General features: G+C 49.3%; 1 protein-coding gene across 9 annotated transcripts in view; it reads right to left on the minus strand.

The window, feature by feature from the left end:
• Positions 1 to 2,960: 2,960 nt before the first annotated feature.
• Positions 2,961 to 27,244, minus strand: part of AMBRA1 (autophagy and beclin 1 regulator 1) — a 148,118-nt gene continuing 123,834 nt past the window's right edge. For all 9 annotated transcript variants that reach the window (XM_039868417.1, XM_039868386.1, XM_039868376.1 and 6 more), the window contains 4 exons: positions 18,837 to 18,976; positions 12,213 to 12,305; positions 10,786 to 10,979; positions 2,961 to 4,527 (listed from right to left, as the gene is read on the minus strand). In XM_039868417.1, the coding sequence (XP_039724351.1) occupies positions 4,034 to 4,527; positions 10,786 to 10,979; positions 12,213 to 12,305; positions 18,837 to 18,976 (921 nt within the window). In that variant the 3' untranslated portion in view covers positions 2,961 to 4,033. The remainder of the gene's footprint in view (positions 4,528 to 10,785; positions 10,980 to 12,212; positions 12,306 to 18,836; positions 18,977 to 27,244) is intronic.

Consider the following 27,244-nt stretch of genomic DNA (forward strand, 5'->3'; position numbering starts at 1 on the left):
GCCGGCAGTTTCCAACCTCGGGGCTGCTTGCTGGCCCCGGGACAGCCAAAGAAGAGGGGCGCCGTCGGGGATTGGGGAGGAGCTGGAGAGAGAAGATCGGAGACCGTCCACCAGGGAGAGAGGAGCCCGCCCATCGTACGCAACCCCTACTCCCGCCCCCTGGTTCCCTGGTCCCACACTCCAGGACGGGAAAGGGATGGGCTCCCTTTCTCCAGTCCCGGGATGGGATGCGCAGCCCACTCAGCCGAGGCCTGAAGGGCAAGTTCACTGATGCCTGTGAGGGAAAGCCGAATGCCCAAGGTCACCTGGAGTGGAGCCCAAAATGAGACCCCAGAGGGCGAGCCGCCGGTCTCTTGAGGTCTCTGGGAACCGCACGAGCCGGAGCCTCGGGACTTGGGGCCTTGCCTGCAATGAGCGAGAGGGCCCGGGAGTCCGCGGCTGAGATGTCCGCGAGACAGAGAGCCGGGCGGCTTCAGCACCTCGGAGAGCTCCGCCTCCGCTCTGACCTTGCAGGCTCTGCTCCGCGCGACCAGGCAGGCACCCGCGCTTCTGCCTCCCTCTGAGACTGCCGTCCCTGGTGACGGCCAGGGTCCGATTCGCCCCCAACGCCTGGATCCGAGGCAAGTCACCCCAAAGCCTATGAGCGCAAACACCTTAAGACGGTTGGTTCCTTTTTGGAAAACCAACTCAAGTCCCGCCTCTCCTTCACCCTCACCCAAGGACTGGGCGGGGGGCTGTGCGTGGGGTAGGGGTAGGGAAGTGGAGGCGGGTACACAGTGGAGGAGAAACAGCAGGAGCTGCCAGAAAAGGGGCGGGAACGCGAGCAAGAGCCAGCGCTTTCAGGACTCTTGGTGTGCAGTTCTTAAGTCCAACGCCGAGGCAGAGGGCGGAGGTCCCGTCCTCAGTGCCCTCAAAGGCGCGGCAAAAATTGGCTGCCTGGGCTAGAGAAGCCATTGTCTTTTATATAATTATCTGGTTTTTCATGATCCTCATAACCAAAGATGAAAGAAGCACTATTGTTCTTGCCCCCACTTCACAGATGAACAGGCTTAGTTGGTTCACATGACAATTAGGTGACAGTTTTGCAGAATGTTAAGTGTGTGTGCACAGGAGTGGGATCAGGGGAGGCCAAATACAACAGTCAGATGGGGAGACAAGCAAGACCAAGAGGCTACAGAAACCAGAAATGTCTCCAACCATTGCCTTGAGTTCTGCCAGAAACTCAGGCAAAGCAGCTCCAGTTTTTCTAAAATCCTTATTATGGGGTAGGGCCTTTGGCTTTCCCCAATCCAGGAATCCACAGCAGAACTGTGGAGAGCTGAGTTGGGAGCCAGAGACCTGGTTTAGTCTTTCTCCTCTGCCTTTGATCCAGCGGGGTCCAAAGACAACTTGGGTCCATCCAACTTCTCTGGACCTACTTCATCATCTCCAAATGGGATTGCCAAGCTCTGTCCTGCTGACCCCACCACCTTGTTATGACATGCGAGGCCCCGTGAAGGTTTTACTCCTGGGTAGGCTCTATCTGCCTGGCAATGGCTTTCTATGGAAAGGGGTTGGTGTGGAGACCAGAAGATGTTGACAGGGGCCTCCAACAGGTAGGGCTGGGTTCATCCTTGGCTAGAGAGGGCAGAAGTGAGGCCATGCAGGGCCAAATTTGGATCACCTCATCCACAAAGCCTCATACCCTCTTTTCCAAAATAACAGCAATTCAGGGTCCCATCTAGGTTCAAACCAGGGCTACACTAGGTGTGTAGTCTGAGGGTAATACCACTACCCACATCAGAGGGTTTTTTGTGATGAGGATTGAGAGAGAATACACATTGAGTCCTTGGCACATGATTTACATTCAACAAATTCATAGTTCTGTCAGGCCAAGTTCTTCCTCGAGTGCAGTGGGGCGCCCTTCTCCTTCTACACTTCAGTGCTTAGCTCAAGCCCCACCTCCATAAAAAAGACTGCCCGCGACCTCAGTACTCTCTGAGCTCGAATGATGAGATCATAGAGCCAGAAGTAACTTTGAGAGGCTGCATAGTACAAGCCCTGTATCCTACTACAAGGGAGGAGAGTCAAGCAGAGAAAAGACAAGTGCCTTGCCCTCGGTCATACAGCTAGCTGACATGTCCTTTAGTCAGGTCCATTGTTATACATCACTTTCTAGAAAATTCATGTCCGTAACTATATAACTCTTCACGTTGCTTTGCATTACTTAATTGCTCATTTAATCTTTTGGTTTTGTCTCTGTTGGGGCAGAATCTATAATTCTGCATGCCCCATAGTGTCTGGGACAGAGTTGGGCACACACAAGATACTCAAGAAGTACTCGTGAGCAAGAGCCATGGGGTGGCTCTGATTTTCCTACATACCTCTGTAAGATTTGGGGCAAACATCCTTTCACACTTTCTAACTGGCTAGAAACTTGATGTGGCCAAGGCCCATGAATAGGGCAGGCCTTTCAGTCACCGTAAAGAGGACACAAAGGGAGACCTGCACAGCCAGCAAAGGGCATCTTTGGGAGATGCCTGTAGACAAGACCAAGCTCCCTGCTTGGACTGCCCAGCTACCCGTAATGGGTGATTTCCCAGGACTGGAGGGGTCAAACTTTTTGCCAGTTAACACTTTCACTCCAGGCCCACAGTCCTGGGTAGGAAGCACTCAAGATGAGAGACATTCTGTCATTCCTACCTACCCACCAGTCACTGTTTAGGCTGTCCCAATCCTTAGCAGGCCCCCTGGAAGCGGGAGGAGGTGGTACAGAGACGTAGTATGATACAGAGGTTGCAGCCCTTACCTGAGTGGCTTCTGCTGAAGCATCGGACAGGGCTTCCCACTTAGGACAACGGCACTAGAAACAATGCCTGGGAGACCTGGGCCCAATTCAGTTCATCCTAGGCCTGTTTGCCCACTTTGCCTCCCAATCACCACCCCCTCCTCCATCCTCCATAAAAACAAACAAGAGGAGCTTGGTGAGGGGCATGTCATCATTTAATGATGTAGATCTTTGGTGTTTCCCTCATTAGCAGTCAGACTATCCCCTCTCCTCCCACCACAATGTTTCTATGAGTTACAAACAGAAATCACATTTTCATACTAAAAACAAAATAATCAGAGCCTTGATTTTCTCCACTAGAAACTACACGTACAGTTCAAGATTCCACATGCAACACCTTAAATCACAGACCAAGACCTCACATTCTGACCTGGAGTCTCATCCCCTCTCCCAGCCTTGGGCTGGCTTTGGCCTAGGCTCAGGTAATACTGACACCCACAGGTGCTGCTCTGAGGGCCTTGGGGGATGGGGTGGGAGGAGCTTGGTGGACAAGCCCTGGGGCTGGCCAGCCCACATCCCCCACTCCTGTGTGAAGACCTACCCACCATCCCTGGACTCCACCCTATAACAGGCAAGCAGGCCGCCCCTTCACGCCATGGTTGTCCCCCATTAGCAAGTGCAGAAGTCCCTGTCCTCAGGAGTCCGGGAGCCTGGCCTGGCCCCTGACAGTGGTCTCTGTGGGGTAAGGTGAGAGAGAGGCTGGAGCTTTGGAAGGCTCAGGGATGGAGATGGTTTCTGGGGGCCAGGCCATTCCTCCTGCTCTTGGGCTCCTAGTGGCTCTGCCCACACAATAGGTGGACAGGACAAAGCTGCCCATTGGCCACTGTCTGGGGTGGTGTGGCCCACATCTGGAAGACAATTTACCCTTCTGGGGCTCTCTGCCGAGGGCTAAGCCCCTTGAGCCCTGTTTCTAGGAGAAAGGGGGGTTCATGGCAGGGATAACCACTTCTTCCTCCATTCACACTCAGCACAGCAGTGTGACTCCCCTTGGCTCCAGCTCCTGGAAGGTTCTAGTCCCCTGAGGCAAGCCTTGCCCATCCGACTGCTTTGCGCCTGCTGACTCTGACTTCCTCGTGACCCCCCACCCTCTCACTCCTGTTCCCTGCTGCAGCCCGAAGCTCCTCCGCGTGTACAGCTCCCAGTCAGCTGTGAGGTCCGGTTTCTGCTCAGCGGTCCGAGGGGAAGCACCAGTGCACACGTTTGTCTCTACCTGTTCCGTGGCTCCCCACTGGGGCCAGCAGCTTCCCCCCTGCTGCTGCCACCACCGCCAGGAAGAGGGTTATTGGTCAGGTTGCAGTGCAGGGTTGGTCCCTCAGTGCTGGGAAGGGGAACAGGAGTAGGGGCAGGGGAGGAAGAGGGCAGGGGTGGCTGGGGTGGCTCCCGCCCAGGGGTACCAGGCTGGTCCCAGGAGGCTGTCCGAGGGCTTAGGCCTCGCTCTGCCAGTTGTCCAGGTTCCGGGAGCAGTCCCCGAGAGGTGGAAGGCTGGGGCGAGGAGGTACGGGCGGCACTGGGCTCAGTGCCTGTCTGGGAGCTGCGGTGAATGCGGTGGCTGACGATGATGTTGTTGCCGAAGCCACCCATGGAGGCCATGGTGGTGCTCTGCTCCCGCTGCACCACAGCTGTCATGCCCCCTTCTGCCATCAGCCGCTGGATCCTGCTGAGGGCGTCTTCCCCACTTGCACCGTACTCTGAGCCCTCACCTGGAAGGTACGAAACAGGAGAGAGAGGGAATTAGTTGTTGGCCTGATCCTCTGAGCCAGGCAGGCAACTGCCAGCAGGAGCTGGGGAAGTCTAGGCTGAAAGCAGAAACAAGAAGCCCACTCCCGCAGTCTGGGAATCAATCAGATGAGAGCGCTGACTCCTGGAATGATCTTAATCCACTTCCATTCTAGTGGTGGGGAATCTGAGGCCTAGGATGGCATGAGGCGGCCAAAGCTACTCAGCCAGTTAGACAGAGCTGGACCAGAAGGCAGGCTCGTCATTAACTGAAGGCTGAGCAGGGCCCAGCCCGCTTGCTCTGCCTGCCTGCCCCCTGTCAGGGTGACCTAGTAGCCCTGGGAGAGGGTATGATGCCTGGTCTTTGGAAAGAGCGGGCACCTCACAGGGTGTGGCCCAAGGAGATCTGGGCGAACAGTCCGCTCTGCTTCCTTTCAAAGCTGGGCTCTCTCCTCAGTGCTGTTTTGGTACTTCCTAAAAGTGCAGGAGGAAGACTGGATTCTAAGTGCCCCATAGAAGGCATTCCATTGCCTTCTCTCCCCGCAGCCCCAGCAGCTTTCCTAAGTTATTTCCCACATACTGTGCTCCTGGGGCTGGACACCTGATACCCTCACCTTTTCCTGGAGACAGGCAACTGCCCAAGCCTGAGCCTGCATCTCCAGGGAAGAAGAGAAGGTTCTACTCCTTCTCCCCTAAGGCCTAGGCATTCCTTTGTGTGGTAGCAGACAAGGCTTTGGCTCAAATCTCAGTTCTGCCACTCACTAGCTGTGTGATCCTGGACAATCCCTTACCATCCACATCCTTCAGTTTCTTTGTAAAAATGGGATGAAAGCATTTCCACTCCTGTGCGGCGCCGAGGAAACGAGAGAATGCTGTCACACGCAGGGCGGACACTCAGCTGGTGGTGGTGACGAGCCTGGGGTCTGCAGGGGAGCTCTGTCCTGAGGAACCTCCCCTCTCGCCTGTGCGCAGCCCAAGCCTGAACTAGTGACTGTTTCCTCTGGCTACTTGCTGGCAGTTTGGGATTTTGCAGATTTGGGGCTTTGACAGGGAATTTTTTCTTTTGGGGGGTACCTGTTGTCAACAGTTATTTTTGCAAGACTTTCTTTGCTTCCTCCCTGCCTAGTGCCTTCTGTTTGTTGTTACAGCTAGATTTCCAGGCAGCCAGCGTCACAGCGTGGCGGCGTCTCAGGCCCCCTCCGACCTCTCCCTCCTTGCTAGTGCTCGACCTCTCCCTCCTTGCTAGTGCTCGGCAGCCTCATGGGGTTGCTCTTCCTCAGGTCTTACTGAGGAAGTTCTCCTCGGCCCCAAGCAGTGGGGACTCCGCTTGGGCTTTTGCTTACGTCCAGCTTGCTTTTCTCCAGATCTCCTGGTAAACTCAGCCCATCCACCTTCTGTCCCTCAAGGCAGCTGCCCTTCCATGCTGTCCCCTCAGACGGCTCAGTGCCAACTTCCAGGACAGAAGGAACAAGAATTTGTAGGGATCGTTTTCTCTCAGGGGACAAACCATCCAACAGTGAGGCAGAGGGGCAGAGGAAAGGTCAACTTAGGGCCCCGGCGCCAGCACAGCTTCTACTCTGTGAGCCAAAAGGGCTGACTGGGGAGGCCCACAAGGCCCTCCCTGCGCTCACTGCCACCCTTGCTGCTTTCTAAGAACTCTGCCCTGAAGGCCTCCTCAGCCTGGTCTGGGATGTGCAGCGGGCTGGCCCGGGGCCTGCTGGCATTGGAGCTCACTGTGCTGGGCTCTGTGCCGGGTGAACTATCAGCTCTTTTCATGCAGCTCACTTTTAGGGGTAGGACAGGGCTGCGCCGGGGCCCTAAGGGAGCTGCTGCAGTCAGGCCCTCAAGAGCTGGCACTCATATCTGGGCCCTGGTACCCTCGCACTGCGCCTGTGGCTCCAGTCCTGGCTACCTCTCAGCATGACTATGGCCATATTTCCTGCCTCATCTTCTTGCTTTTTATATTCTCTTTTTACCCAGCCTCCATGCTGCTTCTATTACCATTCCAATTAAGCTCTGATTCACTGAGTTCTGGTTAAATCCATACTCTTCAAAACTGAGCAGCTCCAAGAGTCTCCAAGTAGTTAAGACTCCTTAGCTTGATATTTAAAGATCCTCTGGTCAGGTCAGAGCCACTTTCCTGACTGCCCCTCCTTCCTGCACCCAATGACCTTACTAGAGCCGACTCAGCACTGCTATCTGCCTGCCCGCCCTGCTCACACGCACACAGGGACACACTGTGGACGCTCCATCTGCTCTGCACTTGTCCACTGCCTCATGCCTAAGACCCACTTATTTCAAGGGCCAATGCGAATACCAACTGTCTCACTCGGACTTCTGTGGTCCCCTAGCTGGAAATGGCTGCTCCTTCTCTGAGCCCTCCCCCAGTGCCTCATAACTCTGTGTAACAGTTATCTGTGGCAGTGGCATCAACTTTCTGGGCTGTACATTCTTGAAGGCCTAAGACTAAGTTTTATTCATCTTTGGGTCCAGTGTCTAACGTGTGGTCTTGCACTTGGTGTCTATTTGTCAGATGAATGTGAGTGAATAAAAGGGTCCCCAAGATGCTTATAGGTGCTCCTGACTTAAAGTGGCTTCTTAAAACTGATCACATGCTCCTCTCTGCTGTGGGAGAAGCACGTGTGTCTGTTTCCTTTCTGGACTCACTTTTTGAGGGAAGAAATAGGGCTTCCTCTCTGAATCTGATTCCCTCTGCAATACTTTTGGATGCGCAGTCCTTAGCATAAGACCAGACGAAAAGTAAGTGCTCAAAAAAGACTGATGGAAGAATAAAAGATGTACACCAACAGCTTCCTCAGGGCTGGGTGCAGACAGCTTCAGCCTAGGAAGCTGTGAGCTGTGCTTCTCTCAGGAATTCTAAGCCAAGGCTAAGGGCCACTGAAGGCAGCCAGCACATTCTTCAAGAGGAAAACACACTGGGGCCTGAGGAAAATGGAAGCCATGGCCTGGGATCCACGTTTATTAGCTCCAGAAGCAGTGATGGCCAGGGGTCAATTCTGCTGTCTCCTTCCCTGTAGCAAAAGCATTTCTTTATGTCTTTGAAAAAATGGGAAATTGATTTAGTGTTGACATAAGATCTTTCCTTGGCAAGTTCTAAGATACATTTTGGATGCAGAGGCCAGGGTGGGACCAGCAGCTTCCCATAATGCCCGGTAACCTCACTTAATTCTGGGAGTTTCAATGTAAAGAAGAGGGAAGAAAGGCTGAGTCAATGGAGGAGCTGCCCCTTGCTGCCCTCAGGGGCCACACTGGTCTTCTACCCTGCCCTTTTCACATTTGTTTTTCCCTGGTCCAGGGCCCAGGCTACAGCAGCTGGTCTGTTGTCTTCACCAGACAAGAAAGAGGCCCAGGCAACCTTTTCCCAGTGGTCAGAGGCAAAGCCATAGCCACAGGCTCCCCAGTAGTGCAGCACAGCCAAGTTCAGGGTCAGGGCCTTGCCTCTGCTCAATTCCTTCCTTCTACGTACTTCCCGAGTGCCTACTGTATGCCAGCAGGCACTGGATCAGAGCTGGGAGCAAACAGTGAGCCCAGGGAATGTCTTCCTTTCTCAGTGACAGGATAGGAAAGTTTTAAAACTAGACAAGCAAAAGAGCCGACACCTGCAAATTCCCTCTGTGGAGGGCTCTTCCTAGAAGTCCTAGAGAGGGCTGAAAGGATTTTAATCAAATTTTTATAGAACAAGAAAATGAGGAGTAGCCTGGGGGCCCTCCAGTGCTAGCTGATGGGAACGGGCTGAGGGAGGCGCAGGCCACAGAATAGTAATTACTACAAGGCGAGCTTGTTTCCCACACTAATAATGCAGGCGCCTGGTATGTGTGTGTGTGGGAGGGGGTTGTGCAGGTGGTAATCCCCTTACCCTGGCCCCACCATCTAGCTAAGCCCAGAAGAAGGGTTACCAGGGTTTCCTCTACACGTCCCTGCAGATGTGGCCACCAGCTTGCCACCATGGAGAGAGGGGGCAGAGGTTGGGGTGGTAGTGGTTTGTGAAGCCACTGTGCCTGCCTACTGGATGGGGAAGGTGGGCCAGAGAGTCTGAGCCTAAGAAGACTCTTGATTCCTGGTCATTCTAAGTCTCACTATCAGAGCAGCAACAGTGGTTAGTGGTCAATGGGGTCAGCACCTCAGAATAAGGGTCCTGGCCCCAAGAGAGATGAGGATGGCCAATGACACCATTCGTCAATCTACACCCTACTCCCCCCCGCCTCCCAACCCATTCTTCTACCTCCTTCTCCTCCCCCTACTTATTTCTAGGTGTGGAGTTTTCCAAAAGGGACTGTGATGCTGAGAAGAGCTAGAGGTCCAAAGCCACAGGCCAAGTTCACAGGGCCAAAGGCAGCCCCGCAGCAAGTTGAGGGCCTACTCTGTCAAGGCGCCAGCTCCCAACTGCCATTCCTACTGAAGAGAGCCTCTGAAGGACTCACTCTCTACTACCGGCTCTCCTTTATGGGGACAAGACAGGGAAAGAATGAGGTTCCGGCCTTCTGAAACTGGGAAAGGGAGGCTCCTTCGTCTGCCGGCCTAGCCCCAAACAGGAAGAAAGAAACTTATTACTGACTAGAGGTCAGCAATGGGCTGATGTTAATCAAAAAAAAAGTAGAGCAATCACTTGGTAAATTACATAAATGTCTAACCACTATACTGTACATATGAAACTAATATAATATTGAATGTCAACTGTAACTAAAAAATTAAAGAAAAAAAAGAGCGGATTCTCTGGGAGGTGAAAACTAGAGGAGGCCCCTCGCCAGCCAGCAGCTCCGGCCCCTAGAGCCCCTGCTGTACTTTACCTCCAGGAGGAAAGCCTCGCCCCAACCCAAGTCCCTGTAATCTGCTCTCCTGACTCATTCAGCCTCAGTTCTCACCATGAGCTGACAGGCCACGAACATGAACCTGCTAGTAGTCCGCTGTGTACAGTGTGATGTTTTAGAAGTTGATGCCCTTACAGGTGCTGTCCCCTCTGCCAGGAATGCCTCTCTCACCCCTTCCCCGACCCCACTTTGCTTAACTAACTCCTACTCATCTCTGAGGGCTCAGCTCAGGGTTACCTCTTCCAGAAGTCTTTGAGCCCCACAGGCTGGACATGGCCCCTCTTTTGAGCTCCTGAGGTCCTTATCACAACAAATATCTTCCTCCTTCTCTAGACTGAGTTCTTTGGGGAAGAATCAAGGCCTACCTGTCTTTGCAGCTTAAGCGGCTGATACATGGTAGACAATCAGTAAACAGCCATGAGATTAAATGTGAGAGACTGACTAAGGCTAAGTCTTTAGCCTAGGGATGGCTGGAGGAAGCTTCAACTCTTTCTTCCTCAGAGGCCTGAAGCTGCAACTGGCTACTCCAGCCGGCGGCTTATGTCCACACCAAGGGGGTTTCTACCCAACAAAGAGTCATGGGCCTCAGGTGTAGGAGGTGGCCTGGGCCACAGACCAAAATGCAACTTAATTTTTAAAAATTTCAGTTCACGGCAGCGAAAATGCACGTCTGTTTTGAGGCTGGCTTGTTTGGAGCTCAGACCAGCCAGGGGGCTGGGGTAGGGGGTAAGGAGAGTGACTGAGTGAGAACAGCCTGTTTAACACAGCTGCTAACAGACTCCAAAGTGGCTTGAGCTCTATCACTGGGAAGTGCTAATTGGTTCTTAGAATTGGTTCTTAGAGGTGTGAGGCCAGCACAGAGAGCCAGGGCGGAGGCTGCTGAGCCACACCTGAATAGGTGAGAGGAAGGGGCGGATGATGCTCCAGAAGCACAAGAGGGCCTCACCTGTGGCAGTCTCAAATCTGCCAGACCTGCAGGGAGAAGACAAGCTACTCTGTGGGAGGCCTGGGATGCATGTCACCGGAATGAGAATTTGTAGGAGTGAGTCTCTCTTGTAGCCTTTCCATCTAGGCTACTTTCTTTGATCTCCCTCTCTGAAAGAACGGCTTCTGTCCTCCAAGTTTCAGAGGAGAGGGAGTTCAGGGTACTTGGTGGAAAAACGGGAAGAGCAGCTCAGCTTGCTGGAATCAGTGACCCAGATCAGGGAAATGATGTTCCTGCCTGAGCAGACTCTTAATGCCACCAGGAGGGCATTAGCCAAACAGATGAGAGCTCCTCATTCTGACCGGGGAGTGGCATTCTCTTAGCACCACCTGTCTATGTGGAGGGGCTGGGAGCCTTCAAGGGGGTGATGATGGTCCCAATTACCCACCTCTAGACACAGTTCTCCTCTGGTATGACGTGGCTCTTACCTTCCCCAGGACCTGCAGCTGCTGTCCCTGGCTCCTGTATCTCCCTCTCCGTCTGTGTTTCGGCATTCTGCAGCTGGAGGGCCAGAGTTTGGGTGCCCTGAGACGTTACTGAGGTGGTGGGGTTCCGGGGCTGTAGACCAATTGCATTCATCAGACCCATGTCTCTGTCTGTCCTCCATGTGGCTCTGCTGGTTCTAGGGAGAGTAAGGCAGACATGAGTCAGGCAGGGCTTGGGACAGCACCCCTCACAGGTCTCTGTGGGCTCCATGCCACTCCTCATGGCACAGCCTCGGCCAGGCCAAGAAGAGAAGCCCTACACTCCCATGACTCCCTCCTGATGGCGGTTAACTCGTCGGTGTCCATTCTCCTCCAGATTAGCCCATGCTGGGGGACAAGGCAAACTTAGCTGGTCCATTACTCCCTTAAACGAAGAGGGCCTTTCTGGGGAAGACAGAGGTGGTTGGTTTTAGAAGATTCAGGAAGCCACTAACTGAAATCCATGGGGCAGAGTGAGCAACAGAAGGACCTTTCTCTCTAGTTTTTCCTTTTCCTTCCTTCTAACTATATGCTGACAGGACTCCAGTGTAAATTCCTGGAATTTCCACCCGATCTCCCCGTTGGAGAAAAGGCACCAGGACTCTTATGAGGCTGTTCTGGGATCCTCCTTCGGGACCTTCTGAAAACAAACCCTTGCAGGGAGGCAGCACAAGCTGCTCTACAAGTAAGGCCCAGGCCCAAGGCCGGCACCCCAATTTGCTTCGGCATTTCCCAGACCCTGACCACTGGGAGAGCTAGAGCTGGCAGCAGAGGAAGCCCAGGACTTTGGAGAGGGTCAGCAGCCATTCATACTTCTAGCTGAGGACTATTCCTCTAGCTGTGCCCTGCAATGCCTCTAGGAAGCAGTAACTGCCTTTGTTTTTTCAAAATGTTCTGGTTTTCATTAATGAATTAACTGATAAGAGAATCAGTCCCAGGTTCCTACTCTCTAACTGGTCCCCAGGCTACAGGTCTGGGCAGCAGGGTCCCTGAGGCCCTGGTCACCTGGGAGATCATCCAGATTCTCCTTGGGCCACATACACATTTCCTAGGGAAAGGATCCCCCTCCAGTGCCCTGTCTTCTCCCTTCACACTAGTGTGCCCAGACACCATGGCCAGGAAGGGAGAGGACCAGAGGGTGTCCTAGCCTGTTCTAAATCAAGACTCTTGAGAGCAGAGGTTTTATTCTTTCTTAGCTGTGGAACACTTCACTCGAATGAAATCATGTGCAAAAGCTCAATGCATGAAGGAGATCAAAGAGGAGTCACTTTGGATGAGGAGATACACCCAGAGAGCCCTGGACGGAGTCTGAGGGTACTACCCGAGAGCCCGTCAGACACAGGAGGGACAGGCCCCCAGCCAGCTGCACTGCTCCTCCTCCACAAACTCACCCAGGCCTTTCACTGCTCCGGCTGTTGGAGTGGACAGTGAAGACAGTCTCGTTCAGCTGGTCCCAGTAGTACTCAATACCAGAGTTTGAGGCCCTGAAAATCAGTTGGGAAGGATGGAAAAGATGCAAGGTGTTAAAGAGACGGAATAGCCAGAACTCTTTACAATTCCAAGGCTTTGTGGACCGTGGCCTGGCAGCCCTCCTTTCTCTCTCCTGGGGCTGTACTGAGACCGGAACCAGAGACGCTCCATCGGGATGCTCGGACAAATGCTCAGAGGTGGTTTTAGCCTCTTCCTTCCCTCAAAGTCTAAGCGGTTCCTCCTTGAGGCTAAGAGATAGCTAAAAAAATAGCCACGCCAGACATAGGCAGTGGGCTGAGTGTTCTTCAGGCATAGAGAAAGAAGCTAAGAAGGCAAATGAGAGGCCAGAGAGGCCAGAGAGGCCCTGGAGAGACAGGGTGCCACAGACAGTCCTGCCTACAGGGCATGCTTAGTGCTCAGAAACAGAGGCTCCGGAAACAGAAAAGCCTCAGAGTCTCTACTGCCACGGGGCAGGGAGAAAGGAAAATAAGAGTGCCTTCGCATTCTTCCTTTCCCTGGAGTTCCTGCTGAGCTGGAAAGGCCCCCATCTCTTTCTATTCTAGTCCTGGAGCCTCTTTTGCCAGGGTAGGCTGGACAAACAATTGGGGAAGGTGATCCTAGAGCTGAAGAAGACCCTAGCAGTGTTCAAACTTCTTACAACAAGGAGAGAACCTCGAGTGGTGATGGGCTGGACTGCTGAAAACAGAGGAGAGTCTCTATCTGTCGAGTTCTCCAGGCCGCCACTTCCCTGGTTCCTTTCCCCTGCAATGGACTGTCAGTTTCTTCCAATCTCACAAGGGCACAGCTGCCAGGAGGGAAGCAGTGGCCTCCCATCTTCTATACTGATTTACCACCTGAGGCAGCAATTCTGGCTGCCGGGGGTGGGTCTCAAACACAAGACTGCTTTGCTTTTTAGAGATTTCTCCCTAGACCAGTCACCGTGGTTGAGGGTGGGGTACCGTTATTGGTGAGAGCAGGGGAAAGGGGTGTCTTTGAGCCCTTTTATTGGAACTCAGCATCCATGTAAAGATCCTAAAAGATACCCAAAACAGCCAGCTCTGCTTCCAAATGGGACAGGACATGCACATGTGCTTGAAGGGCTCTGCTATGGACTGAAGTGTGTCCCCCAAATGCATGTGGAAGTCCTCTCCTCCAATGTGACTATCTAGAGACAGGGTCCTTAGGAGGTAATTAAGGTTAAATGAGGTTATGAGAGTGGGACCTTAATGCAATGACATCCATGGCCTTATCACCATGTGAAGACGTGGTGAGAAGGCGGTCATCTGTAAGCCAGAACCCAACCATGCTGGCACCTCATCTCAGACTTCTGGCCTCCAGGATTAGGAGAAAATAAACTTCTGTTAATTAAGCCACCCAGTCTATGGCATTATATTATGGCAGCCTCAGCAAGCTAAACAATGTCCAACAAAAGCCAGGTTTTAAATCTATAGGCCTGGGTTACCTTCCTTTTTATGACAGAACTTCTTCAATGAAGAAGAGAGCAGTCAAAATCTGTGGGTTCTGAAGGAGTTAGCCAGGAAGAAATGAGTTGTGCGTGTGCGTGTGCGTGTGCATGTGTATATGTGGGGGGGGCAGGGCGGGCAGTGATGTGAGGTGCTTCCTTCCTAAACAGGAGGACTAGACAGGACAGGGACCTGACAGAGCTTGGATGATGAGGGGCTATATGTCAGGGGCTGTGCTACCACAGGCCTAGGCACTGAGCCCCCAAGCCTGTCTTTGGAGGGAAAGAGCCACAGCCAAAGCCAAAGTGCTCTCCCTTTCCTTGCTCAGTACTAAGCCTCTCGGCAACTCCCGAGGGCCCGCAGCACTGTGGATTTGATGTGATCTTCTACAGACCAACCCTTTAAAGAGAGGCATCTCCTCCCTCCTCCAAACACTCAGCTGTTTTTGTGGTGATTGTCTGAGAATGACAGGGGCACTGGAGAGTGAAGGGGTGAGGAATGGACTTGATGTTAGGGAAGAGGCAAATGGCCAAAAGTCAACAACAGAGGCCTCCAAAAACAAAGCCAACACTGCCAGCTGCCAGGGAGCCTCTGATTTACAAACTTGTCAAGATTTATTGACAGGTGGCAATACCACATGGGTCCCTGCCAAATCCTTCCTCTTTAATTCCTGCTAGCCAGGACTGGTTAGTGACAACAAACCGTCACACCAAACCTACACCAAACTAAGTACTGCATGACCGGGAATCTTCCTTCCTATCTCAGGAAAGAGGCCACTGAAAGCCCACTCTCTAATCTGGGACTGTCAGTCTGATACTAATGGTCAAAGGGTATCCCCAGACACTTTCCATCTGGCAGCTTATGTCATCAACTCAGAGCTGTGGACTCTGGCCATTGACTAACAAGGTCAACTGTTGTTTAACCAGAATGGGGGCGATGGAGACTGTATCAGATACACGGCTCCAATCTCCCCACCACCCCGATCCTTTCTGGTCCCCACCAACAGGTCTAATTCTAGCCCCGATTTGTTCTGCTTTCTGTGGTCAGAGTAGCTCAACTCTGACAAGCTCATGGATTTGAAAATTTGGTTGAAATTCTAGGTTTCAAGGAACAGCATTGAAGACACCCTCTCTGTCTATGGCAACTCTTAGCCAATATCACAGATTTCCATCTATGAGCTAAAGAATGGTCCCAACCATCTCCTTCCTCCTTGAGTCTTAATGAGGATGAATGAGTCACTATTTGCTCTAGGTTCTTCCTGGAAGCTAGGCAAACACAAAGGGACAAAGAAGAACAAGAAGGCCAATCAGGGTCAGCCTTGTCAAATGGACTTGCACCTGACACCTGGCTTCTTTCAGCAGCATCGGTAAGCTGTGCTTCTGGGCTTGGCTCAATAACTCCCTCACAGCTGGGACCTTCCAGATTCCCTGAACCCGGCTAAGAGCCAGCCTGGCCTCCTCAGTAGTGACAATGTGTCACAAGGAACTCTGGCTCTGAACTTCCCAAGTTCTATGGAATATTCCCTTTGAGAATATTCTTGGCTACAGAGGCTGGGACCACATGGTTGTCTCTTTGGGAAAAAGGACTGTTTCTAAGAAGACCAGTGTTTATCCCTGCTAGCTCTATAATGTGAGAAAGAGTTGGCACCTGCTTCTTGTGGAGCAGCCTAAAAGTAGTCTCTTTGGCTCCCCGCTTTGATTCAGAGGGGCACCTTTCCCCTCCTTGGTCAGTGACGCTTGACTGTAATCACTGTTTACAATGGTAGCTCCCTCTAGAGGGACAGAGCTGATACCTTGTCAAGGGTCCCACACACAGTCAAGAGGCCAAATGCCCCACAGTTCCAGCCTACTTTTTTCTGACAGGAGTCCCTGAATTCCATCTTCTGAGTTGACTGTGAGAAGTGGTCTTCCCAGCAACACCTCCTTCCCATTTGTAGGGCTGATCTATGAAGCCGGAAGTGAGCAAGCACCCCCTCACATCAATCTGCTACTTCACACCCACTGTGGTTACTGGTGGGGGTGTTGGCTCGGCTGGCGGTCAGCCAGAGGCACAGCGGCAGCTTGGGAGGCGTGGCGGGTGGGGAAGCAAAGCAAAGGAGGAAGGAGCACCTCACTGCTAAGAAGGGTGGGGTGACTGGGCTATCAGCCACTTGTATAGGGGTTGAAGGGCCAGTTGTTCATCTCCTCACCTGTGCTAAGAATTTCCTTCCCTGGAGAGAAAGAGCATTTCCTTAGGCCTTTTTCTACTGTCCGTGGGGTTTTAGTAGCACCAAGAGATGCCCAGGGAGCTTGTTACCTCTGTCTTGGTGCATGAAAAGGGTACTGATGCTAAGACAATGGAGGAGAAATAAATAGCACAAAATGAGGTGCAGCTGCTTGTGCCTGGGACAAGGGCAGACAACCACCTGTTTTGGAGGGAAGGTTTTAATCTTGGCCCAGCTGACTGGCTGGATCCTGCGCCCTTGGGAATGGGTGTGCCACGGCGCTGCGTTACACAGGGATAGGAAGCAAGCCTTAGGCAGCTGTCTACTAAAGAGACAACAACCCTGAGCTCCTACTTGCCTATTTTGTTCCCATTCTAGGCCAGAGACCAGCCATATAGACAACACAAAGAGACCAACCTCTATGCAGCAATCACTTGACCTGCCTAAGTGTCTCACGCCATCTAGAGCTGCATTCTTTATCTGAGGTCTTAGGAGAGTCATAAAGTTATATGTGTGTTCTTGTGGTATGTTTTTCTGTGGGTGAGTAAACATTGCTTTCATCAGAATTTTAAAGGGGTTTTTTATTGAGAAAAGATTAAGAACCAGCTACAGGACAGAGCTCTGGATTGAAATTCTCTCACTGATCTGCTGGGAGACCTTGGGTGAGTCTTATCTTCCTTACATGAATATTGTTCAGTCTCCTCTGAAAAACAACCACACAGATATGAAGGTGACTGGAGAAGCTTTGAACAACTTAGGACAAAGTCTGTCCACATTTTAATTTATATGGTACCCTTAAATATCTGGCCCTAAGATTTGGGGTATTTGCCAACACCCCAAAGATTCTCCAAGAAATCAGGAGAAATGGCAACACCAAAACAGGCAGGCTAAAGTAGTTCTCTCTAATCCAACACAACTTGGTATGTGATGGGGATGCCGTCTGCTGTGTCAAATGCTGGTGCCACCTTGCTTATGAAAGAGGCTTGAGTTCCTGGTGGGAAAGGAAATTCCCCAGGCAGTCCAAGATGGCTTCAGCCTGCTGAGACTCTGGACAATGAAGATGACATATGGGGAGAAAAGAGAGGCCAAAGCCAGCTTCATGTTTAGCTGAGGTGTCTGTGACTCACACTAAGTATGTAGGCTGGGGTTTCAGACATCAAAGCCTTTGTGGGGCCATGATAAACTGGAGGTAGAGATTCTGCCTCTATAAGAGCAGATCACTTTTGCAAGGGAGCGGGCCGGGAGTCTGGCAGGGACAAAGGTTAGCAGCTAGATCTATAGACAAGACAACAATGATGAGGAAGAATGTCTTGGAGAAATAGGGAAAGAAAGGCCTGTAACCATAACATTGGTATGAGTAAAATTATGGTCCAGAATCCTGGGCCGGTTTTGGAAAAACATGCCTATTAGATTCCTCTTATAAATTCCTAAGAAAAGAGGAAGATATAAGAAAATCTTTCCCATGTGTTTTGGGGAAAAAAATATTTCAGGGCAGACTGATCCTGGGACTGTGACAGGCCAGGGGGAAGAGCAGGAAGGGACAGACCCAGTGCCTGGGCTAACAGTGGTATAGTCGTGAAAGAGGCAGGCTGTATGCTGGAAAGGCACAAGGAGCTAGTGAAAGGGGTTCTCTGGAGACAGAGCCTGAGAAGAGCACAAGCAGCAGAACCAAGCAGTCTCCCAGCTCCAAGAGCAGCCTGACTAGGTCAGGCTGAGAGAGCAGCCTCTCTTTGGGAGGGACTCTGAAAATTCCAGATGGAATGAAAGAGCTGTCCTTAGAACCAGGTTTTCTTTCTCCTGGGCCAGTGACCTAACTTAACTAAGGGCTCAATCACCAGTCATCTACCAGGCCACAAGAACTGACTCAAATACATACTCTAGGAAAAATCACCAAGGGCTCTATCAAAAGGCAATGTGGACACTCCCAATAGCCAGAGACCCTACCAGCAGTCACACCATGCTCTGTGGCTGTAGAACACCCTTGGAGAAGACTCTACACCAAGTGAAGGAAACATTAGGACGGCCTGGAGGCAGAAGTGGCATTTAGTCAGCTGGAACCCAGTAGCGGCCCACACAGCAATCAGCTTGATCTGTTCTGAAGCACAGAGCTTCACACTCCACACCTGGCTGGGTATGGAAATTGATGACAGACCTGGCTGACTCCCCGGGTCTTGAGTGAAAGGATGCCTGAATAGACCTCTATCCTCCAAAAAGCCAGAGGAAGGGGAAGGGGTGTCATCAGGACTTAAGACAGAAATGCTTTGGTTCCCTAGTCCCTACTACCCCCTACTTCAAGACCAGATAATAATCATTTAGATTTTAAATTGAGCTTTTAAATCTGCATTTACTCTTATGAGCCAGAGCCCCAAGCAGAAAGGAAAACAGGCAGAACACAGACAGAGCTGGGTAATCAGAGATCAGTGGCTTGACAAATTAGGGCTTTAACAATACTCTATTTCTAATTTTATTTCTTAAGTTAATGTCTATGGAATTTACACAAACCCAAGATTACCTGTTGAATTTTTCAAAAAGGATTTAAAAAAGAATCTTTGATATCCATGTTTTGCCTGTGGAGAAACTTTTATAATCACTAGGGAACCAGAGAACAAAAGAAAACAAACAAACAATACTGCCTTCGATTTAAGAAGACATGATAACTAAATCAGTCTTTTGAAGATTTCTGGAATGAAGTGCTAACCCCATCATCCTCTAAGTGAAAAGGACCCTTTACGGAGTGACAGTGAGAATGAGGCAGGCTCTAGCAGGATTTAGATTTCCCATCTAAAAGACTCCACCTCACTGGCCAGATCCACACTGTGGTCAGAGGAAATGACCCCCCACCCCTACAACCACCCCTGCCGCCCCACTGAGCCACTCACTCTGGTCGGCAGATCACCAGGTCTCCTTTGTTCGTGCCATAGGCCAGGCCGAGCCCGGGCTCAGGTAGCCAACGTGCAGAGTTGATGCTGACATGTCTCCGCTGGTCAGCAGGCATGGGGTAAAGGACGTTGAAAACTCTCTAGGTGGAGGAGAACAGAGAGAACAAAAGAGAATGGGAGGAGAAACAATGTTACCAAGAATAACAAAATCCAGGGAGAAACAAAGTCCCTTCTACGGCCTGAAGCAAGTTAAGGACAGGGAGGAAAGGAGATGATTAGGTTGGGATGGGATGACCCCTATGACATATCTGAGAACTTAGGGTAGCAGGGGGAGGGTGTGACCCTCTTACTTTACGTGAAAGCTAGGATTCTTTCAAGAAATACTAGGGGCATACTCGGACCTTTCTGCATGCAGCTTAGTTGTGCTTTCCTCACAGCCTTTTAGCACCTCTCACATTACTGCTTTAAGGAACCCCCTGGAAAGCCCTACTGAGAGCCCAGCTCAGCAGGAAGGACCGCCTCTAAACGTCCTCTCACCAGACAAACCAGGGAGAGCCGAGCTTGACCCCACAGTCCATTACCATGGAACTCACAGCACTCTCACCGCAGTGGGAATCGAAGGTAATAGGGAGGTTGGAGGGGGTGATAACATTGGAGAACATTCTTAATTTGTCTAATTAAAAGCAATGTTAAAACTGCTATTGTTAAAGAAACCTGAAAGGTGCAATAAGGTGTAGGAAGGACAGAGGGGAATCTTGAACACACAGGTACCAGATTTCTTTCTACCCTCATACAAACCACCATTTGCTAGATCAGTTCCATTTCTCAAAGACCGAGAGTCTCCTTTCAATAGTCTACATTCTTCCAAAGCTACTATTTTCCCAGGGGGCAGCTTAGCTATGTCTAGGGTCTGGGCTGAAGGTGGAGGAAAACCTCCTAGTCTGTCTGGCCACTGAGCTACAGAAACAACTGTAGGCAGGGGCAGCAGCATGGCAGTGGAAGAACGAAGGATGTGGACTCCAGAGTCTCAAAGCCCTGATGTCACTGCCTAACAACTTCTCTGGATCTCAGTTTAAAAAGAGTCAGCACCAACATTCAAATAACTGGCCAGATTAAAAGAATCAATGATGGATAAAAAATTCCTGGTGTGATGCAAACTCACAAATGGTAACTCCTGTTATTACCAAGAACCTGCATCTGGGGCTTTAAAAAAAAAAAGGTTGTTAGGGCCTATGAGGAGGACAGGAAGCTGCTACCATAAACTGGAGTTTTAGTCAAAACGATGTTTCTCCTTTTAAGCCTCCTCAGGTTTTACTCTATAAAACAGGGACGAAGGTCATCTGTCTGTAAGAATTGACAGAGGAAAAAAAAGAGACCAGATGAAGAGTATAATTTAGAAACTAATATTAAAAAGTGAATTTAGGATGGTACGATAATAATTATTTTTCTGATTATCCTGATGAGAGATTTTAAAAAAGGGAAAAGAAGTAAAAGTTGACCTAGAGGACCACTGTGTTTATAGAAATCAAGTCATAAGCAGCCCTGGATTTGGGAACGCTTGTTCATGTGCCTTCTGTATTTAACTGAATGGCCTTTACCAGAACAAGCTCTAGAATAGCATGTGTTCTCGATGTACTGACACAGAGAATCCTGCTATGAATAATTTTCCAGGTTTTGTGGTACTGAAAAATGTGCATGGGCCCTGCTATGGTCCTGAGGTTGAACAGGTCTTTTATAGATATGGTTGGCTCTGGTTTGAGGCATAAGACGGCCCCACAGCTGCTGCTTGGTGAACCTCCTGTGTCCTTCCTGTCTGACTCAACTCCAAACGTAAGCATTAGCCAGGGCTCCTTAAATTTATGGTCTAACTAAGGAGACTACTAAAAAAAGAGCTCAGGAGTATATGAATTCCTAAACTAGCCATCTAGAACACGGATGCTTGACCTCTGGATAATCTCTTCCTTGCGTATATATATATCTGGCAGGGGCCTCGACAAATTCATGGCCACCACTCTCCACCAGCCTCACTGCTGACTATCCTTGGAGACGGCAATCCCAGTCTTTCCCCTTTGTACCTAGACAACCCTTTTCCTTCAAATCGGGATGGGGTGTGGTGCCTTCTTCCTTTCTCACAGAGGTTTTTCACATTTCCAGAAGACAATCATTTCTGTCCCACTGATAGGCAATATGGTATATACACGACAAGGACAAAGTGGTTGTGATCACACAATTGTGGATGGAATCAATCTGTTGATTTTTTCCTTCTCCTAAAGGTCAGATGGTGTGAATGGGGTATACCCAGAGTTAACGAGGGGTGTGTGTTAATTTCAGTGGGGATGGCTGAGGAGAGCCTTGGTCTTGGCCTGTGGCAGCTCTGCGTGGGCCTCACAACAGCCTCTCCCCTAAAATCACAATGATTCATAACTGCAGGGAATGGGGCAGAAGGGCCAGAGATGCAAGAAGGGGGTCACGCGGTCAGTGAAATGGATGCTTACGGTTGTGCTATTTTTTGATGGGGGAAGGGGAGGGAGTGTGGCAGGGGGCGGCTGGGAGGGTCTCAAAGAAAAGAATAAAAGAACTCTTTTCTAAAAATGTTCCAGACCAGGAAAGAAGAAAACAAATCTCTCACATGTCACAAATTTACTTTTTATAGTCTGTTGCTGCAGAGGGATTAACAAGCAAATACTATCAATTTGCTTCTAAGTACAGGAACCTGCTTTGGGGACAAACCCTCAAGAGGCCAGTGTGACAAATGACTCAGCTTAGGTGAGACAAGGTCAGAGGGATTGGAGAGAAATAATTAAAGGTTGAGAACCCCAGACCTTACTGCACAGATATATTCACAACCTCTATGGCCCTAGGAGTCATGGAGCATCGATCTGTCCTCTGGCTCTGGCAGACTCCCCCTGCACTCCCCCGCCGAAGTCCTTAAACAGTGTTGAAAAAGCAACTCCCAAGTGCCCATCTCCTCCAATGTTTGGGCATTAAGCTAAATCCTGCTTTGTGGCAGGAAGCCAGAAAATGCCACGTGAAGATCAGCAGCCTCCGGGATTCCTGATAAGTACTTGCTTGTTTATCACACACTAATGTGGGGGTGGGAAAGAGGGAAATGAGGGCAAAAAGTCCGGGGGTGGAGAGGAGGGTGAAGGATGGGTAGGGATCTCCGATTTATAGGTCCTGGGAGGTCATCTTGTCCAATACTCATTTCACACATGCCTGAATCTAAAGGACTCCAGAGGAATGAGAATCTGGACCATTTGAAAACCACTGCGATGCAGTTCCCACTCCTTTCTCTGGCTGGAGTTTAACAGCTCTCAAAGCACCTCACTGAGGGGGAAATACTCCTCACAATTAGCCCAAGAGACAAGAGAGTATCTGGGCAACAAGTTCCCCAATGCTGACAGATGATTAGGTAGCACTGGCTACTTCCTAACCATTTAAAGCTTCAGCCATTAGTCTTTCCAACTCAGTGACGGTATGATCTGTGAGGATCCTCCAGATTTCAATGGGAACTGGCTCTGGCTCTGTAAACCCACTGACAAGAAATAAGAGCTGAGATAGTATAAAGCAGTGGTCTCAACCTTTTTGGCACCAGGGACCGGTGCTCCTATGAGAATCTAATGCCTGACGATGAGGTGGAGCTGAGGTGGTGATGCTAGCGCTGGGGAGCGGCTGCAAATACAGATGAAATTTCATCTGCTCACCTGCCACTCATATCATGCTGTACGGCCTGGTTCCTAACAGGCCACAGACTAGTACCAGTCCATGGCCCAGGGGTTAGGGACCCCTGGTGTAAAGGACAGATATGGCCTTAAAGGCACCAGAACTTAAAGGCATCCTAAATATATATCAAGTAAAGGTTTCCTTAACACTAGTCAGGTGCCCTGGAGTTCCCCATGGGATGTTAAGGACAAAGCTGGATGGCCTGTCAAAATCCCTTTCTCCCTCTGACAGAAGTGACACCCCACGCTACAATATCAAATTCCATTACATTGAGGAGGATTTATTAGGACCTGGGGACCTTTTGTGGGGCTGGATACACAACCCAGCTGCTGACTCATGTTTGCAGAGTCCTGGTTTCACCTGACTCAACTGCAGCTGCTCCCTGGTATATGACGAATGCTGACAGAAAACCCCCTCCCCAAGCAGACTTCTCGTTTCTGTCTAACATCTAGGAAGGGAATTGGAATCAATATGCCAGAAGGAACAAACTTTTTAGAGTCAATGCCATCAGCACATCAACAGAGAATGAGTCAGGTCACCAAGAGCTTTATGGCTCTAAAGGTGTGGGAGAAGGTAATGATCCTTCCACTTCTGGGGTCCAAGACAATCTCTTGTACTGCTGCCCCTGCATCTCTCAAACTCTTAACAGGAAGAAGGAGTAAAAGGAAATAGTTCCTAGATTAAAACTAAACGGGTCTTATTTCTTGTTCAAAGATAGACAGGAAAAGAATGAGGCAGCCAGAGGAGCTCAGTGGGAAACCTTCCTCTCCATCCTTTTAAAATTTAGAGGAAAAATGTATTGCTGCCCTCAGCAAGATGCTTTCTCTTCCACTACATGTCAATAAAGCTCAGACCATTAGTCCAAGCAGCAAGCTGCACTGCTCGTATCAGGCCAGGTAAGAAGCTAAAAGAGAGAAGTTTATGGTTATCTGGTTTACATTTGGGAATCTCATCATCTGCAAAGCTGAAACCTCACCATGGAGGCAAGACGTCAAGTGCAGTTGGCAGATTTCCTTTGTTTTAACTAAGACATTGGAAGCTGACTGGAAGAAGGGGATAACTGGAAACTGAAGCTGGAGGGGCTGTGGAAGAAGGCGCAAGCCAAGGGGGCTTTGAGGAAGAAAAGAACTGTGAGGAGGAGAAATGCCTTCTGGGTAATGATGGGAATCGAGGGAGGCTTTAAACTTTTAGAAAGGGAGGGTTACCAGAGGAGAATTAACTCTCTGTGAAGAGGGAAAAATCAATGGAAAGCAGATGCTAAGAGATAGCTGACCTTTCCATTGGAAATGGATGGCTACGCATCTTGATACAGACTGAGAAATGCACACATCCCAGAGCAGGCAAGGGAAGGGATACTATGGTCGCCTTTTCTTCCTTTCAAGTGGTTGTTTTGCTTAGATTCAATGAATTATTGGTGCTTCTTCATCCTCTAGGAAAATATGATTGTTTTCTAGAAACTTGAATTTCTTTAACTGGCTCCAAACCTTCTTTATAGTCTACTCTGGAATTTAGAACGCACAGAATATTGATTTTCAAGTAGTTATTTTAAAACAAGAATGAGAATACCAAAACATCTAACTCTCCCCCTTATTCAGTTGAAGCAGGAACAAATCTGCCTAGATAACTCCTGTCCAAACTAAAGTTCTCCCAACAGAAAAGAGCAAACACCTCCTTTTCTTAACTCGTTGGAATTTGTGGCCCTCCACTGCTACTGATAATCTGCTGCCTTGAAGTCATTTCTACCCAACCTCTTATGATTTGTTGAGACCTATAAACTTTGTCTTATTTGTTCCTCTCAAAGATATCCCAAGGACAGTCAGAGGACAATAATTTTCCTCCTATTCCCACAACTCTGAGCATAGCACAAGTTCCTGATCTTCCTTGGCTTTCTAAATCTCAAAGGAAATGGCCAAATGAATAGCTATTCTAGATATTCACCTTGGATAAGAGAATCTTTCAATATATTTCAATAAATTCAGTACATTTTGGTTGATTCATATTTTTTGAGAGAAGTACAGGACGGGGGTCACATTGAAAAAACAAAACATTTTACCTTTCACCTCTGAATTGATCTACTGGGGATCTCTTACTATGTCTCAAGTGCTGGGACTAGAACCCTGAGAAACCCACTGATACTGGGCAGAATTGTGGAAATGAGTCAGAAATTCCCTATTTTCATAAAAATCACCTCATTAATATTTTTGTTCAATCACTGTTTACTGAGTCACATGTTAGGCACAATAATGATGGTGTTGAGTAGAGGTGTATGTTCATGTATGTGCAGGAAATACATGGCGCATAAGATTTCAAAGTGACACCATTCCCGGAACAGAAGCTGACTGCCTCCTGTGTACCAAGCACAGTAAAGGCCAGGAACAGAGCAGTGAAAAGGCCAGTTAAGAAGCCAGTCATCTAACATGTATGCATCAGAGCAGGGACCAGGTCCACTTTGTTCTCTGTATTCCCAGACCTAGCGATGTACCTACACCATGATAAGGGCTCACTAAAATTTTACTGAGTGAGAAGAATAATGTAGTACAGAACGCATTCTACTAAGAAACCATGGAGGAAAGAAACTGTTGGAGTGGAAGGAATCTGTCATGGAAAAATTTGCCTAATTTTTGGCTTTGACTGCAGCTCTAAAGTTATTTTTAATTTTTTATCTTGCCCCCTCCCTTCTCTGACAAATCACATCAGAGACACCCCTGACTTCTCTCTTACCTCCCCCCCATTTCCTATAATGTGCTGAAGAAAGGAACTTTTTGAGGATAGATGCTTTGTACCACATCTCAGAAGTCAACTTTAAGATAATTGCAGCGGAAGCAGCTTTTAATCAACTGACAGACAGCTTTAAGAAAATTAATGAGGACATAATCTTAGGAAGGAGTAAATCATTTCTGACAACAAAGCTGTCTCTCTTTTATCCCAATCTCCCCTTGAAGAAATAGTACCCTTCCAGGATACAAAAATAAAATAACTTCTTTGGTTTTTGCCACTCCCAAGGCCGGTCAAGATTACACAGCTCAGCTCCCTTAGATTTCTATAGAATACTCTGGATTGAACTAGAGTTCTAGGTAATTTTTGAATCTAGGGAAGTATAGATGACTGAATTATATCACAGGCTAAATTCAGGGCAAGGAGGCAGCTATAGTGAAGATTACATACTGAAGAATGGGGCTAGGATAGGCCAAAAGAGCCTACACGTGTTAGTTACATAAATGCTGGTCACTGCTGACAGTGCTGGACACCTACCCTGACCCATGATCTAAGCTACAAGTTATGACTAATTTGAGTATTCTGGATACCAAGTATTTGTGGTTAATTTTCATAAACTTTTAATAATAATAACCAGTCATCACTAGGCTCTGTGAAGATGGCTGTGAAATGGTATAAAAGAAAGCAAGCCAACTCATGTTTATAATCAGGGTGACACTAAGATACCTATTAATGGGTATCACGGTGATGTCTCCAATCCAAGGATAACTGAGTTCAATGTTGGAAAAAGGAACTCAAGAAATACTCCTTCCTTCAGATGGGGATGGGCCTAGAGAGGATGATAAAGATAATGCTTCCCACATTTTAAGCCAAAGCATCTCTGTATTCTATAACACCGTAGGCAAATAGGCATGAGCTTGCACTTAAGAGCCCAAGTCACCTGTGGGCAGGTAAGAATTTTAATCATGGGAAGAAGCCTCAGAGCATTAGTCCATCACTAGAATGTTAGCATGATTCTAAATGCTTGAAATCCTTAGGGCAGGAGGTACTCATAAATCTCTCAACTTCCTGTAAGTATCTGAAAGATCTGGTTACTAAGAGCCATAGAAGAAAACCCAGATGAGGTTCCAGAGACAGTAAGAGACAGGGTGAGAGCAAAAAGGGAAATAACAAAGCTATATTGACAAGTGAGGGCTAACTAGCATCCCCAGGTGATTTGTTCTCAGTCTTGACTGAGCAGTCATCTGGAGGGCCTGGTAAAACAAAGACAGCTAGGTCCCACCCTCAGAGCTTCTGAATCAGCAGGTCTGATAATCTGCATTTCTATTAAGTTCCCCTGTGATGCTAAAGGGGTCCCAGGGGAATATACAGTGAGAACTACAGCCCAGTTAGATGTGAGTAGGTTGTAGGTCCATAAAAACTGTTAACAAATCTGCTTTCCTTCTCTGCTGCCTAGGAACTGTTGAGGATGAGAGGGATGCATATCTCCAGACCTAGAGTTCTAGAGGGAGAAGGCATACATGGGGACAGTCCACCGCTGAAGAGCAGAACTCTGAGGGTCAAGAAGTAAGGGAGCGGGGAGTGAACAGGAAGAGAGGATGGGGAGAAGAGAAGATGAGCAGGGAGAGTAAGGGAGAGAGGTGGGTGAGGGGAAAAAGGGAGGCAAGGGCAGGCTCTCTTTCCAATATCTACTCCAATCTAACGATCTATCTAGACAACAGTCACTCAACACTTGAACACAGTTTTACCACATAGCCACAAAGAAAAAGTTTTCAACCAAATTGACCCTTAAGTATTTGAGGCTTTGACTTAAAAAGCTGTTAAACGGGAAAAGGAGAGCTAAACTGCTTTCTGTCCTAGAGCTTCTTTTCCCACCCAAGTCAAAGGAAGTGTCTTTGTTCATCACCAATAAAATGACCAGAGAGAAAAGCACTGGTGAGATTCAAGCAACCAGTGCCTCTCGGGTCTGC

This window comes from Pteropus medius, unplaced genomic scaffold, assembly GCF_902729225.1.
Source record: "Pteropus medius unplaced genomic scaffold, Ma_sr-lr_union100, whole genome shotgun sequence".
NCBI classification, from domain to species: domain Eukaryota; kingdom Metazoa; phylum Chordata; class Mammalia; order Chiroptera; family Pteropodidae; genus Pteropus; species Pteropus medius.